The sequence below is a fragment of the Fukomys damarensis genome, unplaced genomic scaffold, assembly GCF_012274545.1.
Source record: "Fukomys damarensis isolate Sample0158 unplaced genomic scaffold, DMR_v1.0_HiC HiC_scaffold_23, whole genome shotgun sequence".
Taxonomy (NCBI): domain Eukaryota; kingdom Metazoa; phylum Chordata; class Mammalia; order Rodentia; family Bathyergidae; genus Fukomys; species Fukomys damarensis.
The window spans coordinates 32,572,540-32,589,386 of NW_022900935.1; the positions used below are offsets into that span (position 1 = coordinate 32,572,540).

The window sequence follows — 16,847 nt, forward strand, 5'->3', positions numbered from 1 at the left end:
GAGTGTGAAGGTCCTGTGTTTAATCTTCAGCACGACAAAAAAAAAAAAAAAAAAAAAAAAAAAAAAAAAAAAAAAAAAAGAAAAAGAAAAAGAAAAAGAAAAGAAGAAAGAAAGAAAGATGAAGAGAAAGAGAAATAGGGCAGGAAAGTGGGCATGATGGAGTACCCTGGTAATCCCAGAACTTGGCTGAGTAGGAGGAGCGCCTTAAGTGCAAGGCCATCTTGGGCTACATAATAAGTTTAAGGTCAGCTGGAATTACAAAGTGAGACCCTGTCTCAAAAAAGAAAAGAAGGCTGGGTGTGGTGGCGTACGCCTGTAATCCCAGCACTTGGGAGGCTGAGGCAGGAGGATCTCTGTGAGTTTGAGACCAGCCTGGACTACACAATGAGTTCCAGGTCAGTCTCAACTACATAGCGAGACCCTGTCTCAAAAAAAAAAAAAAAAAAGCCAGGTGTGGTGGCGTACGCCTGTAATCCCAGCACTTGGGAGGCTGAGGCAGGAGGATCTCTGTGAGTTGGAGACCAGCCTGGACTACACAATGAGTTCCAGGTCAGTCTCAACTACATAGCGAGACCCTGTCTCAAAAAAAAAAAAAAAAAAGCCAGGTGTGGTGGCGTACGCCTGTAATCCCAGCACTTGGGAGGCTGAGGCAGGAGGATCTCTGTGAGTTGGAGACCAGCCTGGACTACACAATGAGTTCCAGGTCAGTCTCAACTACATAGCGAGACCCTGTCTCAAAAAAAAAAAAAAAAAAGCCAGGTGTGGTGGCGTACGCCTGTAATCCCAGCACTTGGGAGGCTGAGGCAGGAGGATCTCTGTGAGTTGGAGACCAGCCTGGACTACACAATGAGTTCCAGGTCAGTCTCAACTACATAGCGAGACCCTGTCTCAAAAAAAAAAAAAAAAAAGCCAGGTGTGGTGGCGTACGCCTGTAATCCCAGCACTTGGGAGGCTGAGGCAGGAGGATCTCTGTGAGTTGGAGACCAGCCTGGACTACACAATGAGTTCCAGGTCAGTCTCAACTACATAGCGAGACCCTGTCTCAAAAAAAAAAAAAAAAAAGCCAGGTGTGGTGGCGTACGCCTGTAATCCCAGCACTTGGGAGGCTGAGGCAGGAGGATCTCTGTGAGTTGGAGACCAGCCTGGACTACACAATGAGTTCCAGGTCAGTCTCAACTACATAGCGAGACCCTGTCTCAAAAAAAAAAAAAAAAAAGCCAGGTGTGGTGGCGTACGCCTGTAATCCCAGCACTTGGGAGGCTGAGGCAGGAGGATCTCTGTGAGTTGGAGACCAGCCTGGACTACACAATGAGTTCCAGGTCAGTCTCAACTACATAGCGAGACCCTGTCTCAAAAAAAAAAAAAAAAAAAAAAAAAAAGAAAAAGGAAGGAGAGAGGGAGTGAGGAAGGAAGGAAGGGAAGAAAGGTGCCCACAAGTGGAACACTTCCCGCATGTCAGCACTGTGCTCCGGGTGGAGATCCTGTCCCACTTCTCAGAGGAGGACACCAGTGACAGGGTGAAGTCACTGTGCCAGGGTGTGGGGACTCAGCCCTCAGCTACTGCCTCCCAGGTTGTCCCTCTGAGCCGGCTGAAGTCCAGCTCTCAGCGGCTGTCCTGTCCTGGTCATCCCCAAACCCTCCCCCTCCTGCCCGCTCACTCTCTGGCCCCGACCCTCGGGCCCAGCAGGAGGCTGCCCAGGGACCCATTGTGCCATCGTCTCCCCTCCCAGGAAGTACATCGTGTCCTGTAAGCAGGCGGAGGTGCCCCTCTCTGTCCCCTGGGATCCTAGCAACCAGGTAAGGCCCTGTGCTGTGAGGGGACAGTCTTCAGGCCTTAGCAGTGTCCTGCACCCTCCCCTGCTGGTCAAAGCAGGGATCAGGGCTGTGGGAAACCCTCTGCCACAAGGTAATGGTGTCAGTGGGGCTCTGGACCAGCCCGGAGTTCCCTTTCCAAGCCCAGGCCTCTCTCCCCAGTAACCCCATCTTCCTGGTGCCAGCTCCTCTCCCACATCCTGTGCTGCCTTGACCCGGGGAGCCAAAGGGAACATCCTGTGTGCTTTCCCCAGGTATACCTGAGCTACAACAACGTGTCCTCCCTAAAGATGCTCGTGGCCAAGAGCAACTGGGTGCTGTCCTCGGAGATCAGCCAGGTAGCTGAGACCACCCCCTCCTCCTGTCCCTTCTGAGTGGCCACAGGAGGTTGTGAAGCAGCCTTTCTTGGAGCTCCAGAGATAGGCTGGAGTGGAGACGCCCTGGCCTGCAATCACTGCAGGACGGGGCAGGGGACAGGCTGAGCAGGCCTGAGCTCTGCTATTCTGGACTGGGCCCCTGGGTGGGTTCTTTCCCCACATCTGACATTAGGCTGGGGCCCCAGCACAGAGGGTCCATGGCATTGCTGCCTCAGTTGCTGATCGATGTCCATTTCTGCTACATTCTCTGAGTCCATCTGCCCCAGCCCAGGGGTTCAGTCACTTGTTGGCAGTGACACAGTGTCCCAACAGGCCACCCCTGGCCAGCACAGCGGGACTGAGGTTGCGTCTGCCTGGGCAGGTCCGCCTGTACACCCTGGAGGAGGACAGGTTCCTGTCCTTCCACCTGGAGATGGTGGTGCACGTGGATGCTGCCCAGGCCTTCTTGCTGCTCTCGGACCTGCGACGGAGGCCAGAGTGGGACAGGCACTACCGGTGAGGGCTGGGCGCGGGTGGGCTGTGTCCCTCAGCCTGGGGGGCCTCCTGTGTGGTCGGGCAGGCTGGCTGGGCTTGGCACACATAGGTGGGATGAGGGTGGTGAGTGAGGTGAGCCCTCAGAGAAAACGCTGAGCCTGGGCTTGAACTTGGAGGCCTAGGTTTGTCCTGTTCCTGTCCCTGCTGGCCGCGTGCTTTGAGCAAGTCACTTCCTTTCCGGGCCTCAGTTTCCTCCATATTAAAATGGATACTTGATGTCCAGGGATGTAGCTCAGTGGCGCTGTGCCTGGAGAGCGTTGGGTTGCACTCAGACATGTTAGAGTGACTTTCAAGCTGTGTTCTGTGGGGACTCAGGGATCGCTAGCAGTGGGGTTGGAAGGCAGAGGGGTGCATGGAACCCTTCCGAGGTTCAGGCCAGGGAACAAAATGGCCAAATTGCAGAGTCCACCGAGTTTGCAGATTCTTCTAACAGGTGCGTGAATGGGTTCCTCTTTAATACGACTATCAATACAAATGCTCCCCACATTTACTCTTTGTATAAATATTTTCTTAAATTTACTCAAGATAAATACTTTTTCAGGAGAATGGACAAAACTTCAGTGTTTGTATGTGTGAACTGGTGGTTTTGGACACTCTCAAAGCCATTTCCTGTTACGCCAGCACCCCGGCTCTAGGGTCTTGGACCATCTCTAGGTGTCCCGAGGAGCTCCCTAAGAAGGGTGTGTGTCTGGCGAGTCTTCCCTGAGTGTCCCCACCAGAGTGGGCCACTCATGGCTCTGTACAAGAGCTTCCGGCCCAGGCATCTTGGCCAAAGGGTCTGTGTGGCCTTCAATAGCCCTGGTCTGGGTGGCCAGCCTGCTGCCGGTACATCCCAGAGGCCTGGGAGGTGACTGGTGGGGATGTGGGTGGGGACAGGGGGCTGGAGGAGACAGGTGGGTGTGGGCCAGGTCAGCTTTGGGTGCTTGGTCGGACTGGTGGAGAGGAGAGAGAACCCCTGGCCGGCTCTCCTGGTGCCGCCATACTCCCGAGGCAGCTTCCGGTGCAGGGGAGGCTGAAGAGAAGGGGGTGGACGTGGACAGGCCACTCATCCTGAGTCCTTTTGTGCACACATGGGTGTACTGACACAGACCCCGGCATGTGCATACCCCCATGTGGCTGGGCCCTGCGTTACAGCTCTACCACCCAGCCACTTCCTCATCAGCTCTGTGGCCGGGGACAGGTTTTTTCCGAGTGTCCCTCATCTATGAAGGACGATGCTGTGCCCCACTGCCGGGGGATGTTGTGGAGATTCAGTGATGTAACACTGAAAAGCGCCTGGCACACAGTGGGTGTTCACTGAATATTAAATACAACCTCCAGATTGTCAGGACTGCTTGGAGTGTGTACACCAGACAGGCACAGACACGTGGATCTGTGCTCACCCACGTGTGCCCCCGTGTGTGCAAGTGCCCGTTCGGGGCTTCATTCTTGTGTCCGCGCGCGCGCGCGTGTGTGTGTGTGTGTGTGTGCGCCTGCCTCTTTGTTGTGTCCCTCTGCCTGTGTGTCTGTGCACATCTGCTCGTGTGCCCACCACTCCCTGTGTGTCTCCCTGGCCGGCCCCTCCCGCTGCCCCACTCAGGCCTGTGGAGCAGCTCAGGGTGAAGTGTGGGGCACGGGAACTGGGTGGGCGGTTCGTGTTCGGCACGGAGGCCTGGCAGCCCTGAGCTGCGGCGTCCCCATAGGAGTGCGGAGCTGTTGCAGCAGGTGGACGAGGACGATGCCATCTACCATGTCGTCAGCCCTGGCCTCGGCGGCGACACCAAGCCCCAGGACTTTGTGATCCTGGCCTCGCGGCGGAAGCCTTGTGACACCTGGTAGGTGCCTGCTTTCAGGGGGTGCAGCAGAGTGGCCGGTGTGGTGGGCTCAGCCTAGAGTCAGAGCTTTGCTTCCCCCTGGCTGTGGGACCCCAGGCCACAAGGTTCTGGGCTGCTGTGGGTTTGCTGGGGTAGAGCGGAGGCCAAAGGTGCACACTGATGCCCTAAAGCAGGGCCAGCTATGACCTGAGCGGCCAAGGCCGCCTCACCCAAGGTCACCAACGGAACACTGCTCACATGGCCACCTGTTGGCTGCTGTTGCCTGGAAGCCTGTGTGGCTGGAGGCAGTGAGCTTGCCAGCTGTGTTGGTCGGTGGCCAGGACAGATGGCTTCACTCCTGCTATAGACAAGGACAGAAAGGGGAGAACAAAAATCTCAAGCCAGGTGCAGCGGTGCATACCTGTGACCTAGCACTCTGGGAGGCTGAGGGAGAAAGATCACGGAGTTTGAGGCCAGCCTGAACTACACAGTAAGACCCAGTGTCAAACAAAACTCCACAACTCTTCCCAGCATGTCCAGGGTGGAAGGGCCTCACCAGAAACCCCCAGCGGTCACTCCGGTTCCTGAGACCCTGCACTGGGTCTTGTGCCTCCTCTCCAGCCTGGCCCTTAGCCAGTCATCAGCTTTGAGAACTCATGCTGGGCTGGGGAGACCCTCACCCCGTTCCGGCCCTGCTTCCCCTCCAGGGAGCCCTACATCATTGCGCTGAGGTCGGTCACGCTGCCCACACACCCTGAGGTGCCTGAGTACCGCCGCGGGGAGACACTGTGCTCAGGCTTCTGCCTGTGGCGCGAGGGGGACCAGATGACCAAGGTGAGACTCCATTCTTGAGCCCAGTGCTGTTGGGGCAGGACCATTCCAGACCCCGCCGCTACCTCCACCCTCTTCCCTGTCCCAGCCAGGAGAGCTGGAAGCTGCCTCGGGCTTCAGAAAGCTCTGAGGCTGCACGCAGATCAGGTCCATCTCAAAATCCTATCTCTTTACCTGGACATCACTTCTCCTCCAGGAAAGCTTTATGTGGCTCCCAGGGCCCATAAAACTCATCAGTGCAGTGGATGTTGATTGAAAAGGTGGGGAAGGGGCAGGTGCCACAGCTCCCTGCATGGCTCCCAGCTTCTGCAGCCCCAGAGGGGACTCAGTGAGTGGCTGCTACATTATACACTTCTACCCAGGAGCTTTTTGGAGTGGTCCCTGGGCTTATGTCTGGCATCAGTGGCCCCACAGCATCCTAAAGTGGATTCAGTGCTCCATTCTGGGGACCCACTAGGGGCTCCTGGTTGGCAGGGAAGATGCCGGTGACCGTCAGCACCTGAGGGAGGGTTAAGGGGAACCTGGCGGTGGAAGTCTTGCCTGCCAGCTGGACAGGTTTCTAACTGACCTTCAGGGTACCAGGGAGCTGGCTTGTGGTTGCCGCCCTCCTGGAAGCTGGGCATCCCCAGTGTCCCATGCCTTCCTTTTGTCCCCTCCTGAGCACAGCTTCTGCCCTCCAGGTGTCCTACTACAACCAGGCTACCCCTGGCTTTCTCAACTACGTGACCACCAATGTGGCCGGCCTATCCTCAGAATTCTACTCCACATTCAAGGAGTGTGAGCACTTCCTCCTGGACAACCGGAATGACCTGGCCCCCAGCCTCCAGACCCTATAGGTGTCCACCCTATCCTGCCCAAGGACTCATACACAGAGCAAGGAGGAAGGTTTATTCATCCTGCCTCCCTCGAGAAGCCTCAGCCCAGCACTGCCAGGCAATCAGTTCCTGCCAACATCTGCCAGCAAGTTTTGGCGCTGGTCCTGGGGCAGCCTGTAGTAGACTCGGCTTCTGTCCTCAGCCCTGGCTGCCAGCAGCCCTACCTGCACAGCTGCAGGGCTGCTCCCGGCATGGCTATTTTGCATGGTGACAGTGGCCCTGGGGGAGGTTGCCAGCAGCCTGGCCACTACTTCTGCCTTGCTTTGGCCCAGGGGCCCTGCCTCCAGCTGGAAGGACACAGGTTGCCAGAGCCCCTGACACAGCTCTAGCATATCTGTGACCTGCTGTTCCCCATAGCCGCTATCCAGCACCTCTTCAGGCCAGCCTGGGGCTACTGTCACATGGGAGAAAATGTCAGTTACAGCTGTGATCAGCTCTCTGCCGTCCACGTGTCCAGGGACCACAAAACTGCCATATGAGACGGATGCCCCAACCCACACAGGACGAGGCAGATGGCCAAGGGAGGAGAGGTGTGCCAGTGTGGTCAGGACTGGCCGGAGGGCTGCAGGCTCTGCTATGTTCACGTGGACACCCCAATGTCCGGGGCGTGTGGCCAGCTGCAGCAGGGACGACTCCAGGGTCAGGGCAGGGTCACTGCGGGCAGCTATGACAGGCACAGGATTCCCGGCTGCAGCTCCTTGGAGGCTGACGTCCAGCAGGATCATGCCATCTTTGTCTGCAAGAGGCAACAGGGGCTAGGTTGGGCCATCATGGGATGTTAGAGACCCTTGCTAAAGGTGCAGTGGAGGGTTACAGGGACACCTAGGGAGGACGAAGAGCTGGTGCCACCTCTCAGGAATCTGCTGCCTTGATCTGGGCTCTGCATACTATTGCTGGTACTCACCAGACTCACAGTCAGCTGCTAGCTCAGCCCTTGGCCTTTGTGAAGCTCCGACCTGGGCCTGTACCCGGTCCTCCTATAGCATCTTGTGGCTAAGGACTGGAGGGCACTGGATGAAGGCCAGGAGCACCCTCCCTCCCACCCTATACTTTGTATCCTGTACGTGGCTTACCTGGGCCTGTGTGGCCATGATAACGGACCCACAGTACTCTCTCAAGCATAGGACACCCCCAGAGATCAGCTAGGAGCACCAAGGCTGTCTCCACTTACCTGGGAGGGTAAGCTCTGCTGCTGTCCCATTGCTGTGGACTTCTGGAACCAGCCACTCTAAGCTCAGACCATCGCCCCCTAGTGGCTGGAGAAGAGGCTTCAGGCTGCCACCTGTGTAGTACTTCTGCTTCCTTGTGGCGTTCACTGTGGAGCCCCAGAGTACCCGGATGAAGTGACTGCTGTTCACAGAGTGCCTTCTGTACGCCTGAGCCCAGACGTATTCTATTAAGCCTCATCACAACCCACCAGAGGGCTGGGGATTTAGCTCAGTGGTCTCGCTGCCTGCCTCGCAAGTGCAAGGACCTGAGTTTGATCCCCGGTACCCCAAAACAAAACACCAGGTAGCTGCCATTTCCCACTTCAGTAGATTACAAAATGGAGATCTGCCTGAGACTCTGCATTAGTGAGAGAGTTGGTGGGACTAGAGCCGCTTGTCCCCAAAGATGACATCCCTCCCTGTCACTGTGGCTCCCTTGACAGGAAGGTTATCTGATGGGACACCTTGGGGTGGCTTCACTGCGGGCTCTCTTAGGAGCTTCTGGAACATGACAGCAGGCACAGGGAGAGGCTGTGCTCTCTGAAAATATTAGGGAGAGCATGCAGGCTTTGCCCTTTGCTAAGTTCCCACCTGAACTGCCTTGAAAGAGCCTGGAGACTATAAATTCCTTAGCTGTCCTGAGCTGAATGCCAGCTTCATGGCTGTGTGAAGCTTTGAAGGTATACCACCCACCCTAGGGTGAACACACACCACTACTCAAAAAGATTTGCCTCGTCTTCTACCCAAGATTCCTCGCTTCCCCTCGGCTCTGTCCCCGTGTCCACAAAGGGCTGCCCCGTGCAGTCAGCCCTTGTCCCGTTCCAGGCTCCCTCCTTACAGGCCTGCTGCTTGAACTGTGACAGGACAGGCTCGAAGAGATCGTAGTAGACTTGGTGAGCCTCTGTGTTGTCCCGGATATAGAGGAGATCATCCACTGACACAGTGTCCACACTGCCCTGCCACAGTGTCAGGGTGTACCTGGGTTCAGAGAGCTGGGTCAGTGCCTTCCTGGGAGCTGGAACGCCCTTGGCCCCACGCCTGTTCTCAGAATGGGGCCCTAGACAGGCCGAGGAGCATCTATCCTCCGGCCTGGCTTCCCACCAGCCCCTCCTTCCCTAAGCACCGGAGGTAGGTGGTGCCCAAGTGAAAGGCCTGCTTCTCAGTCCTGTCTTAGGAAAGGGACAAGGACAGAGAAGCAAGAGCGTGGGGGCCAATGGGGCTGGTGTGGTATTTAGAGTCTGGGGGTGGGTTTGCAGCCAGCAGGGGCTGTGATGGGACCCTCGGGGTTTTTACCTCTCAGATTGGTCCAGCAGCCAGCTGAAGTGAGGCCAGGCACCCCGCACCATGACAGCCCGCACAGGGAAGGTGACCTTCTGTGGCACGGATCCCACCAGCGCATGCATTTCTTCCAGCATGGCCTTGGTGTAAGGCCTGGTGTGGACCGGGCCTAAATAAAGGGTGGTCCAGCCCACGGACAGGGTGGTCCTGGGGTACTTCTCCTGCACCAGCGCCAGAAACCTGCAGAGCAGCAGAAGCTGGGTTGCAGAGTCCTGCTGGCCCCTTCCTCCCTCTTGGGTGTTCAGTGGGAGGAAGGGGCGGAGTCTGTGGGGTCTGTGATACAAGGGTGGCAGCGAAGCCCTACACACAGGAGTGCTGTTTGTGGTCTCACAAACCAGGGAGGAACTTTGGAGTTTGGGTGGTGCAGGCCTGGGTTCTGCCAGCTTCAAGTCTCTAAAAGAGTTATTTGATTTTTTGCCCTGATGTGAAAATCTTCATAGGCAGATGGGAGTTGTCCAATCACCCCTCCCCAGTGAGGGAAATGAGTACAATGAACACTGCAAGAAATGAGCCATATTTATCTTGGGCGGAGGACTACATTTTCAAACTGCTGCTTCCCAAGTGTAGCTCCATGTGTTGGGTGGAGGGAGAGATGGAGGGTCAAAGAGCACAGAGCTTAGCACCAGAAAGGCCTTAATCTTTGCTACTTTTAGATTTAGGCAGGTCATGTGACTTCTACCAGACAGTGCCTGTATTTATAAAATGAAAAGCATAGCACCTACCTCGTTTTCATTGTAAGAGTTAATGGTATTCTGCCACTAAGTGCTTAGAGCCATGCCTGGGATACATAATAAACACTTGACAACTCCAGCCTCAATTCCTGTGAGCTTTCGCATCTACAAACGGGGAGGAGAAACTACCAATCTGGCGGGTGCCGGGTGTAAGTGTCAAATTGAATGTACCGGCTCCTTAACCCTCTGCAGACCCAGAGCTGCTGTGGAGGGGCAGGGCTGGACCTGCAGGGGGTGGGGAGGGAGTCAGGGTTGTGGGCTTTTCTAGCAAGCCAAGTCTTGTGCTTGTCACTGTGGAGCAGGGAGGCCTTGGCCGTGCTTGCTGTCCAGGAGCCCCTGTGCACCAGGGATGACAAACCATAAAACAGAGGTGACCGCCCAGTGGGATCGGGGCTGTCAGGATGCAACTGGGGAGGGGTGAGCCCACAGGAAGTCTCTCCATACCCTGGGGTGACTGGGATGTTTCTGAGGGCAGCAGTGGCCAGGCTGAGGCTCATCAGAAAGGGGGAAGAAGAGGCGTCAGATTGAGGAACCATGCAAAGGGTTAGAGGTGAGACTGGAATGGAAGCCCACTCAGCAAAGGTCCCCCCGGCTCCCCTTCCATAGTGGTGAACACTCACTGTGTGGCATTGACCGGAACTGAGATGGGATTGTTGGGACCAGGCAGGATGTCGGCGTTGATCCACACGGGCCTCCGTACCCTGCCGGCATCTGTCAGCTGCCGAAGGAGGCCTAGCGAGGGGCCCACAGCCTTGAGACTCTTGAAGTCTAGTTTGATGCCTGTGGGAAGGAAGCAAGGGCTTGAGGAACAGGCCCAGAAGCCAGGAAGGGGGTGGGGAGTTGGGAAGATGGGGCCCAGGGTGAGGACAGCTGCTATATAGGCAGAGTCACCCAGAAGGGTTGCAGCTGAGGCAGCTGACCAAGGGGCCATGATTCCTGGACAGAGCAGGCTCAGAGGGACCCAAGACACCAGAGTCCCAAAGGGGGTCACTCGGCCCCCAGGAAGAGAACACAGAGCCGAGCAGACAGGGACAAGAGCCAGTGAGTGAGGCAACAAGGCCGGCACAATGGCCGCCACAGAGGTATAAAGCAGGGAAGGATCAGCCAAGGGTGTGGGAATCGTAGCCAAGGAAGATAGAGCTGAATGAGGAAGGGGGTCCCCAAGAGAGAGGACATGGTTGGGACTAGGCTTACAGTTAGATATGGCCTAGGCCTGTAATTCCAGCCACTTGATACTTGAGAGGCTGAGGCGGGAGGGTTGCAGATTTGAGTCCCACCAGGGCAAATAAAAAGGGCTGAGGAGATAATTTAGTGTAGAGCCCTGGGTTCAGTCCCTAGTCTTGCATAGACAGATAAAAGATAGATGATCCTACGTGTAACCGCAATGGGACTCCCAGGGCAGCAAGGTGCAATTCGGTTTCGAGCCTGTAGTACCTGGCCTGGGGTCTAGGAGTGCGGTGCCCTGTGCACTTCTAGTCTCTGGGGGTTCAGCTGAGACGACAGGAGCTGAACGTGTGCTCCCCCAGCCCCGTCTTCCCTGAGCTTGGGCCTCTGGAGCATTGGGAGGGGCAGGTGAGGCCGAGCACTCCCACAGAGGAACCTCCAGTCCCGGAGGGCCCTTACCCTTCTGGGAACGGGACAGCACGGTCTCCAGCCAGTGCTGCAGCGTGTTGTCACTGTAGATAGCCGGGGGATGGGCCATGATGGGCACACCTGTCTCGTTGGCTGTGTTGAGCCCTTCTATGTTGACGTCTGCCTCCAAGACCATGGAGTCGCCTGTTACAGAGGAAGAACTGAATCACTTTTTCTTGTAAAACAATTTTCCACCCTCTCGTGTTGATTCACACTTGTAATCTCCACACTTGGGAGGCTGAGGCAGGAAGATTGCCATGAGTTTTGAGGCCACCCTGGGCTACCTAGTAAACTCAAGGTTCAAGGTTGGTCTGGACTACATAACAAGACCCTCTCTAAAAAGCAAAAACATAACAAAATCTTTCAGCAAGACATTATAATCTGTGACAGAGCCAAGCATGGTGGCGCACGCCTGTAATCCCAGCACTTGGGAAGCTGAGGCAGGAGGATCACTGCAAATTCAAGGTCAACCTGGACTATAGTAGTGAGACTGTCTCAGAAAAACCATTCCTGACAAAGGGCCTCGGTGGCCTCACACTCAAAATCTTTCCTGGAGCCGGGCGTGGTGGCGTACACCTGCAGTCCTAGCACTTGGGAGGCTGAGGCAGGAGGAGGATCACTGTTAGAGACCATCCTGGGCTACAAAGTGAGTTCCAGGTCAGTCTCAACTACATAGTGAGACCCTGTCTCAACCCCGCCCCCCACGAAAAAATCTTTCCTGGAAGTCCAGAAATTATTCTCTTTTTTCAGTAAGACTCTAAGTTCTTCTTTGGTTTGCAACTTCATTCCTTGATAGTTAGGAGTTATTTTCCCTACCACAGCATGTTCACAACACACACCTGACCTGCCACTTCCTGTTAAAAAACAAAAAACCCACAGCCCTGTGACTCTACTCCAAGTTCCTTCCTGTGGTTTGTGTGACCAGACCCTGCATTTCCCAGCCTCCCCGCACATGTGGCTCCCTTATTCTCTGGGTTCCAGCCTCTGGGCTTCACACCAGTCCCCAAGGAATTGTTCAGGTGCAGGCTGTGAGCAGGTCTAGGCAGGACAGATATTCTGTTCTCTGCTTTTGGTGAAACCCTCTTGCTATGTCTGTGGTCGGAAGTGACTTGAGTTCCTCCTGCCTAGACAGCTCAGGCTGAAAGGAGGAGCTTCAAAATGGTCAGAGTCTGGGTGTGGTGGTGCACACCTATAATCCCAGCACTCTGGGAGGCTGAGGCAGGAGGATCATCATGAGTTTAAAGCCAGTTTGAATGGCATAGTGAGACTATCAAAAAAAAAAAGAAAACAGGCTGGGGATTTAGCTCAGCAGTTCAGTGGCCTGCCTTGCAAGTGCCAAGGACCCGAGTTCAATCCCTGGAACCAAAAAAAAGAAAAGAAAACAAAACAAAACCTGGGGATTTAGCTCAGTGGTGCCACTGCCTGCCTCGCAACTCAAGGTCCTGAGTTTGATTCCCAGTACAAAAAAACAAAAACAAAACAAAAAAAACAGAACAAAAATTCCCAATTAGGCATTCAAATATCAGTTGTTACATGGAGTAGCTTGCTTGCCTAGAGAAACCAGGGGACCAACAAACACTACGTGTATTCCTGTTGTCTCAGTGTAGTTACCAGTGACCTCTCCAGATCAAACACGCTGTGGTTTGGATGCCTGAGGTGGTCACACTGTCTGCCCACTTTCCAGAGGGAAAACTGAGCTGCAGACGGTGAAGTCACTTGTCCCAAGTCGCTCTGCTGCTAGGTGGTTACAGAAAGATCTGAACCCAGTTCTGTCTGCCCTGCACCTGTGCTCCGGCTGCTCCTAGCTTCATATCCAAATTCGTCTTCCCAGGGGCTGCCTGGGGCCTGGCAGAACCCTCAAGGAAGCTGGGCATGATGGCGAACTCCTGTGATCCCAGAGCTCGAGAAGCCGAGGCAGGAGGATCATCAAGAGTTCAGGCCTAGTGAGACCTTGTCTCAAAAAACAAAAAACCCAGAACCCTCTGGGGAAAGTAAGGCCTGGGGTCTTCCCTGAAGTTGGCAGTTATTACTCTAACGGGGCTTTCATGGCCCCTGCTTCTTGGTGGGGTCCACAGCTTCCTTTTCAGCTGAGCTCCTGGCTCAGGGGGCTCTGATTGCTCCTTGTTGGGTGGTGCCAGGGCTGAGCTGGGAAGTGGAGGGCGGCAGGGCCTTTTGTCCTGCAGGACCTACCTGCCCAGGTCCCTCAGTGCCCCCCAGCCACTGAGCCCTGGCTCCTCTAGGTCCACAGGTGTGCTGCACCCCCAGAAGTGCAGCTGGCCTGGGCCCAGGCCCAGACCTACTGCGTGAGGTTGGACAAGCCTCTCCCCATGCTGGACCCCAGTTCCTTCATCCAAGATGGGGAGATTCTTCCTGAGCAACAGTTCTCGAAGTGTGGTCACCAGGACCAGCAACATCAAGGTCTCCCGGGAACTTGTTACAAACATAAAAATGCAGGCCTCATCCAGAGCCTCAGGCTGTGGAATCCTGGGTGGGCCAGCACCCCCTTCTCCCAAAGCTAATGCTTGGGGCCCATTCCCTTCACCTTTTGTAGCTCAGAGTTTGTGACAAGTGGCACCACGGTGGCCACCGTGCCTAAGCCGCACCTCTGGCTGTCCTCCCTGTGCTCCCTCTGCCTCCCAGCAGCAGGACTTACTGCTCAGGCCCTCCTCCATCTTGTCCTGGCTGTTGGCTCCGTGGGTCCAGCTGACCAGCAGGCCATCCCGGCTTCCGATCCGGCCCAGGCTCAGCAGGTAGTCCAACATGTCCGCTTCGGGGCTGCAGGCCGCACCCACCTCGCAGCCTGGAACCAATGCCAAAGGGCTGTCAGCGCCGCCGTGCCCTGGCCCGGGCTCCTTTCAGCTCACTCATCCCATCTCCTTCCCTGGGCTCCCACCATGTGTCCTGCACGTGCTCTAGCAGGGAGACAGTGGGACCCAGGGCGCCCAGAGCTAGGAGGAAGGACACAAACGCTGGCAGAAGGGCACATTTCAGGGAGATCTTAAAGGATGGGTGTACATTCAGCAGGAGAGAGAATGAGTGACTTCAGGCAGAAGGACCATTGGAGGTGAAGACTTGTAGAGTGTGGATGTCTAAAAGGATAGGCCCTGGGCTAGCGGGAAGGGCAGACCAGAGGCCTCAGAGGCAAGGCTGGGGGGAAGGTGGTGGGTGACAGGAGTCTCCTCAGAAAGGCTTGGGAATGGGGCCGGGGGATTAGCTCAGTGGCGCTGCACCTACCTTGCAAGCGCAAGGTCCTGAGCTTGATCCTGGTACCAGGAAAAACAAAAAAAGGGTTGGGATCCACGAGGCAGATAGATGGACTAAGGAACCCTGCATAAAGAAGGCACAGGCAAGGTCCCCCAGCAGCGCGTCCACCCCAGGGCCCGGGAGGCAGGAGGGCTGTCTCCGCGCCACTGAAAAGGAGAAAGCCGAAGGGACCTTCTGCTGCGGGAAGCCTTGGGGTAGAGGAAAGGCATGGTCAGACAAGTCGAGGTGTTTCAGAGTGAGGGGGCACCTACCAGACTGGGGACCCCGGTTCAGCGTCAAGGCGAGGACCATCCCGACAGTTAATGCCAGAGCTGTGATGACACCGCCACCCAGGGCCCACTTGACAGCCGGGCCTGAACAGCCCCGGCATCCCATGATGGCTCCCTCTGCAGAATCCCCGTCCAGAGTCTCTGAGGTTCCCTTGGGAGGAGGCGCCAGGCAGGAGTCCACGCAGCACCCGACTCTTCCCCGGCCCTGGCAGCTCTTATGGTACCGGGTCACTCCTGGCCCTGGGTGGAGACAGCTCCTGAAGTCCCTCCCCTTCTCCCCACCCTCCCTGGGCCTCAGCAGGTCAAGCAGAAAATCCTGTCATTGCCAGAATGACCTTTGAGCACTGGGTATCTGTGTTGTCCCTCACACTTTTCTAACCCTAGCCCTTTCTGCCCCACCCCCAGGAGAATCCCTAGGGCAGGCAAGGGTTGGCAAGGACAGTTTAGATTTGCCCCAAGAATTTTCCTTCTATCTAAGATCCTGGTTGATAAATTGGACTGAGATTAAGGCCAAGAGTTCTGAGCTGGGGGTGTGGAGGTGCACACCTATAATCTAGGAAGCTGAGGCAGGAGGATCACCCAGAGTTCTCCTGGGCTACACAGTGAATTCAAGGTCAGACTGAAGTACATGGCAGAGACCTTGTTTCTAAATAAGTACAGAGCCAGATATGGCAGCACATACCTGTAATCCTCAGGAGGCTGAGGCAGGAGGATCACTTTTGAGTTCAAGGCCAATTTGGGCTACATAGTGAGTTCAGGACCAGTCTGAACTATATAGTGAGACCCTGTCTCAGAAAACAAAAACAAACAAACAAAGAACCTCTGAGAGTCCTGGCATGTGGCCTGGATTACTGCAGGCCACCCCTGGGATCAAGGAGTCCCTGGGCATGGGGTTGGTTCAGGATGGGAAGCCAATTAGGTGCCACCCCTACTCCGGGACTCTGGAGTTTAAATGTAGCCGAAGTGCTCAGGGACTTCAATTTACAGAGAAACCCAGAGGAGCTCTTGTGCCTGATTAGTGAGAGAGTTGGGGGCGTAGTGAGTCTGACCTGGTCTGGTTTACATTTGCTCTTCCATTAGCAGTAGCAGTAGCAGTAAATACATCATTTATTGCTTTTCTGTGAAGTACATCACATCTTTATCTCATTTTGCCATGATGCTGCTTTTCTTTCTTTCTTTTTTTCTGTGGGGTACTGAGGATTGAAGTCAGGGACTTCACTCTAAACGAAGTCCCCAGACCTTTTTTTTAACTTCATATTTTAAGACAGGGTCTTGCTAAGTGGCCCAGGCTGGGTTTGAATTTGTGATCCTCCTGCCTCAGCCTCCTGAGTGCTGGGATTACAGGTGGGAGCTACCACACCTGGCTAAAAAAGATTGAGGCTCTGAGAAGCCCTGACCTGTCCTGTCACCTCGTGTGCCATTCAAACACAGATTAGGCTGCTTCTAGGACCAGCTGCCTGATTTAGGGCATCTTCAAGCCTCTTCCTGTCCTTACTCCTTGGCAATGCTATGGTCAATTTTTTTGCTAATAATATTTAACACTAATGCTGGACAAATTTCTTTCTGAGAGAAAAATCCCAAGCAGCTCTCACAGTCCACGAGGGCCCTCCCTGTACAACCCGCCCTCGTGTTAGGGTTGAGGCCGAGTTTGCGTCTTTAGTGCCGCTGAGGGAGGCCAGGAGTCATCACCGGCGCGGGGCCTGGGGAAGGGGGACGTCAGGGCGGGGTGATCAAAGAGCCAGCCTCCCAGAGTGCTGGGGTTACAGGTGTATGATCCATACCCAGCTTCTAGCAAACACGTATGAAGATCACAAAGGCTATTCCTCAGGCTGAAGGTAATTCATCCCAGTTGGAAGCACTCAGAATATTTAAAGTGGTCAGTCAAGATCTTGAGAAGATATTGGTGAAATCTAAACAAACACTGCTTGCATGCAGCAGCGACAATGACTAACTGGTAGAGGTTGTGAAACAAAGGGACTAAAATTAGGGAGAAGTTGGGAAGTGGCTGAGTGGAGGTACAATCTATTTTGTGTGGGGGGGTACGGGGGATAGAACTCGGTTCCTTGTGCTTGTGAGGCAGGCACCGGAGCCACTCAGCTAAATCCTTGGCCAGTCTATTGTTCTTGGGGTATTTTCTTTTGCCTGTTTGCTTATTTTTCTGAAGATGGCTAATAGTATTACTT

The 16,847-nt window shown here is 55.1% G+C and overlaps 2 protein-coding genes across 2 annotated transcripts in view; one reads left to right on the forward strand and one right to left on the reverse strand.

Moving 5' to 3' along the window:
* Acot11 (acyl-CoA thioesterase 11) overlaps positions 1-8,611 on the forward strand; it is a 42,520-nt gene extending 33,909 nt beyond the window's left edge. Inside the window, exons 11-16 of the mRNA XM_010610381.3 lie at positions 1,731-1,797; positions 2,067-2,150; positions 2,551-2,684; positions 4,406-4,537; positions 5,224-5,350; positions 6,028-8,611. Of these exons, the coding sequence (XP_010608683.1) occupies positions 1,731-1,797; positions 2,067-2,150; positions 2,551-2,684; positions 4,406-4,537; positions 5,224-5,350; positions 6,028-6,183 (700 nt within the window). The 3' untranslated portion in view covers positions 6,184-8,611. The remainder of the gene's footprint in view (positions 1-1,730; positions 1,798-2,066; positions 2,151-2,550; positions 2,685-4,405; positions 4,538-5,223; positions 5,351-6,027) is intronic.
* Fam151a (family with sequence similarity 151 member A) lies at positions 6,257-14,884 on the reverse strand. The gene is made up of 8 exons (XM_010610380.3): positions 14,647-14,884; positions 13,785-13,931; positions 11,123-11,275; positions 10,120-10,279; positions 8,724-8,948; positions 8,269-8,408; positions 7,394-7,537; positions 6,257-6,958 (listed from the first exon to the last, which is right to left on the reverse strand). The coding sequence occupies exons 1-8, from the start codon at positions 14,768-14,770 to the stop codon at positions 6,285-6,287; spliced, it is 1,767 nt and encodes a 588-aa protein (XP_010608682.1). The 5' UTR covers positions 14,771-14,884; the 3' UTR covers positions 6,257-6,284.
* Between the last annotated feature and the right edge of the window lie 1,963 nt (positions 14,885-16,847).

Bases quoted from the DNA above. Each gene is read 5' to 3' on its own strand.
- Fam151a (XM_010610380.3), bottom strand. From the start codon at position 14,770: ATGGGATGCCGGGGCTGTTCAGGCCCGGCTGTCAAGTGGGCCCTGGGT. The intron at 8,949-10,119 runs GTGAGTGTTCAC...GCTGCTCTGCAG, and splicing joins GTTCCGGTCAATGCCACACA to GTTTCTGGCGCTGGTGCAGG. The intron at 7,538-8,268 runs GTAAGGAGGGAG...GGGGCTCCACAG, and splicing joins ACAGTTCAAGCAGCAGGCCT to TGAACGCCACAAGGAAGCAG.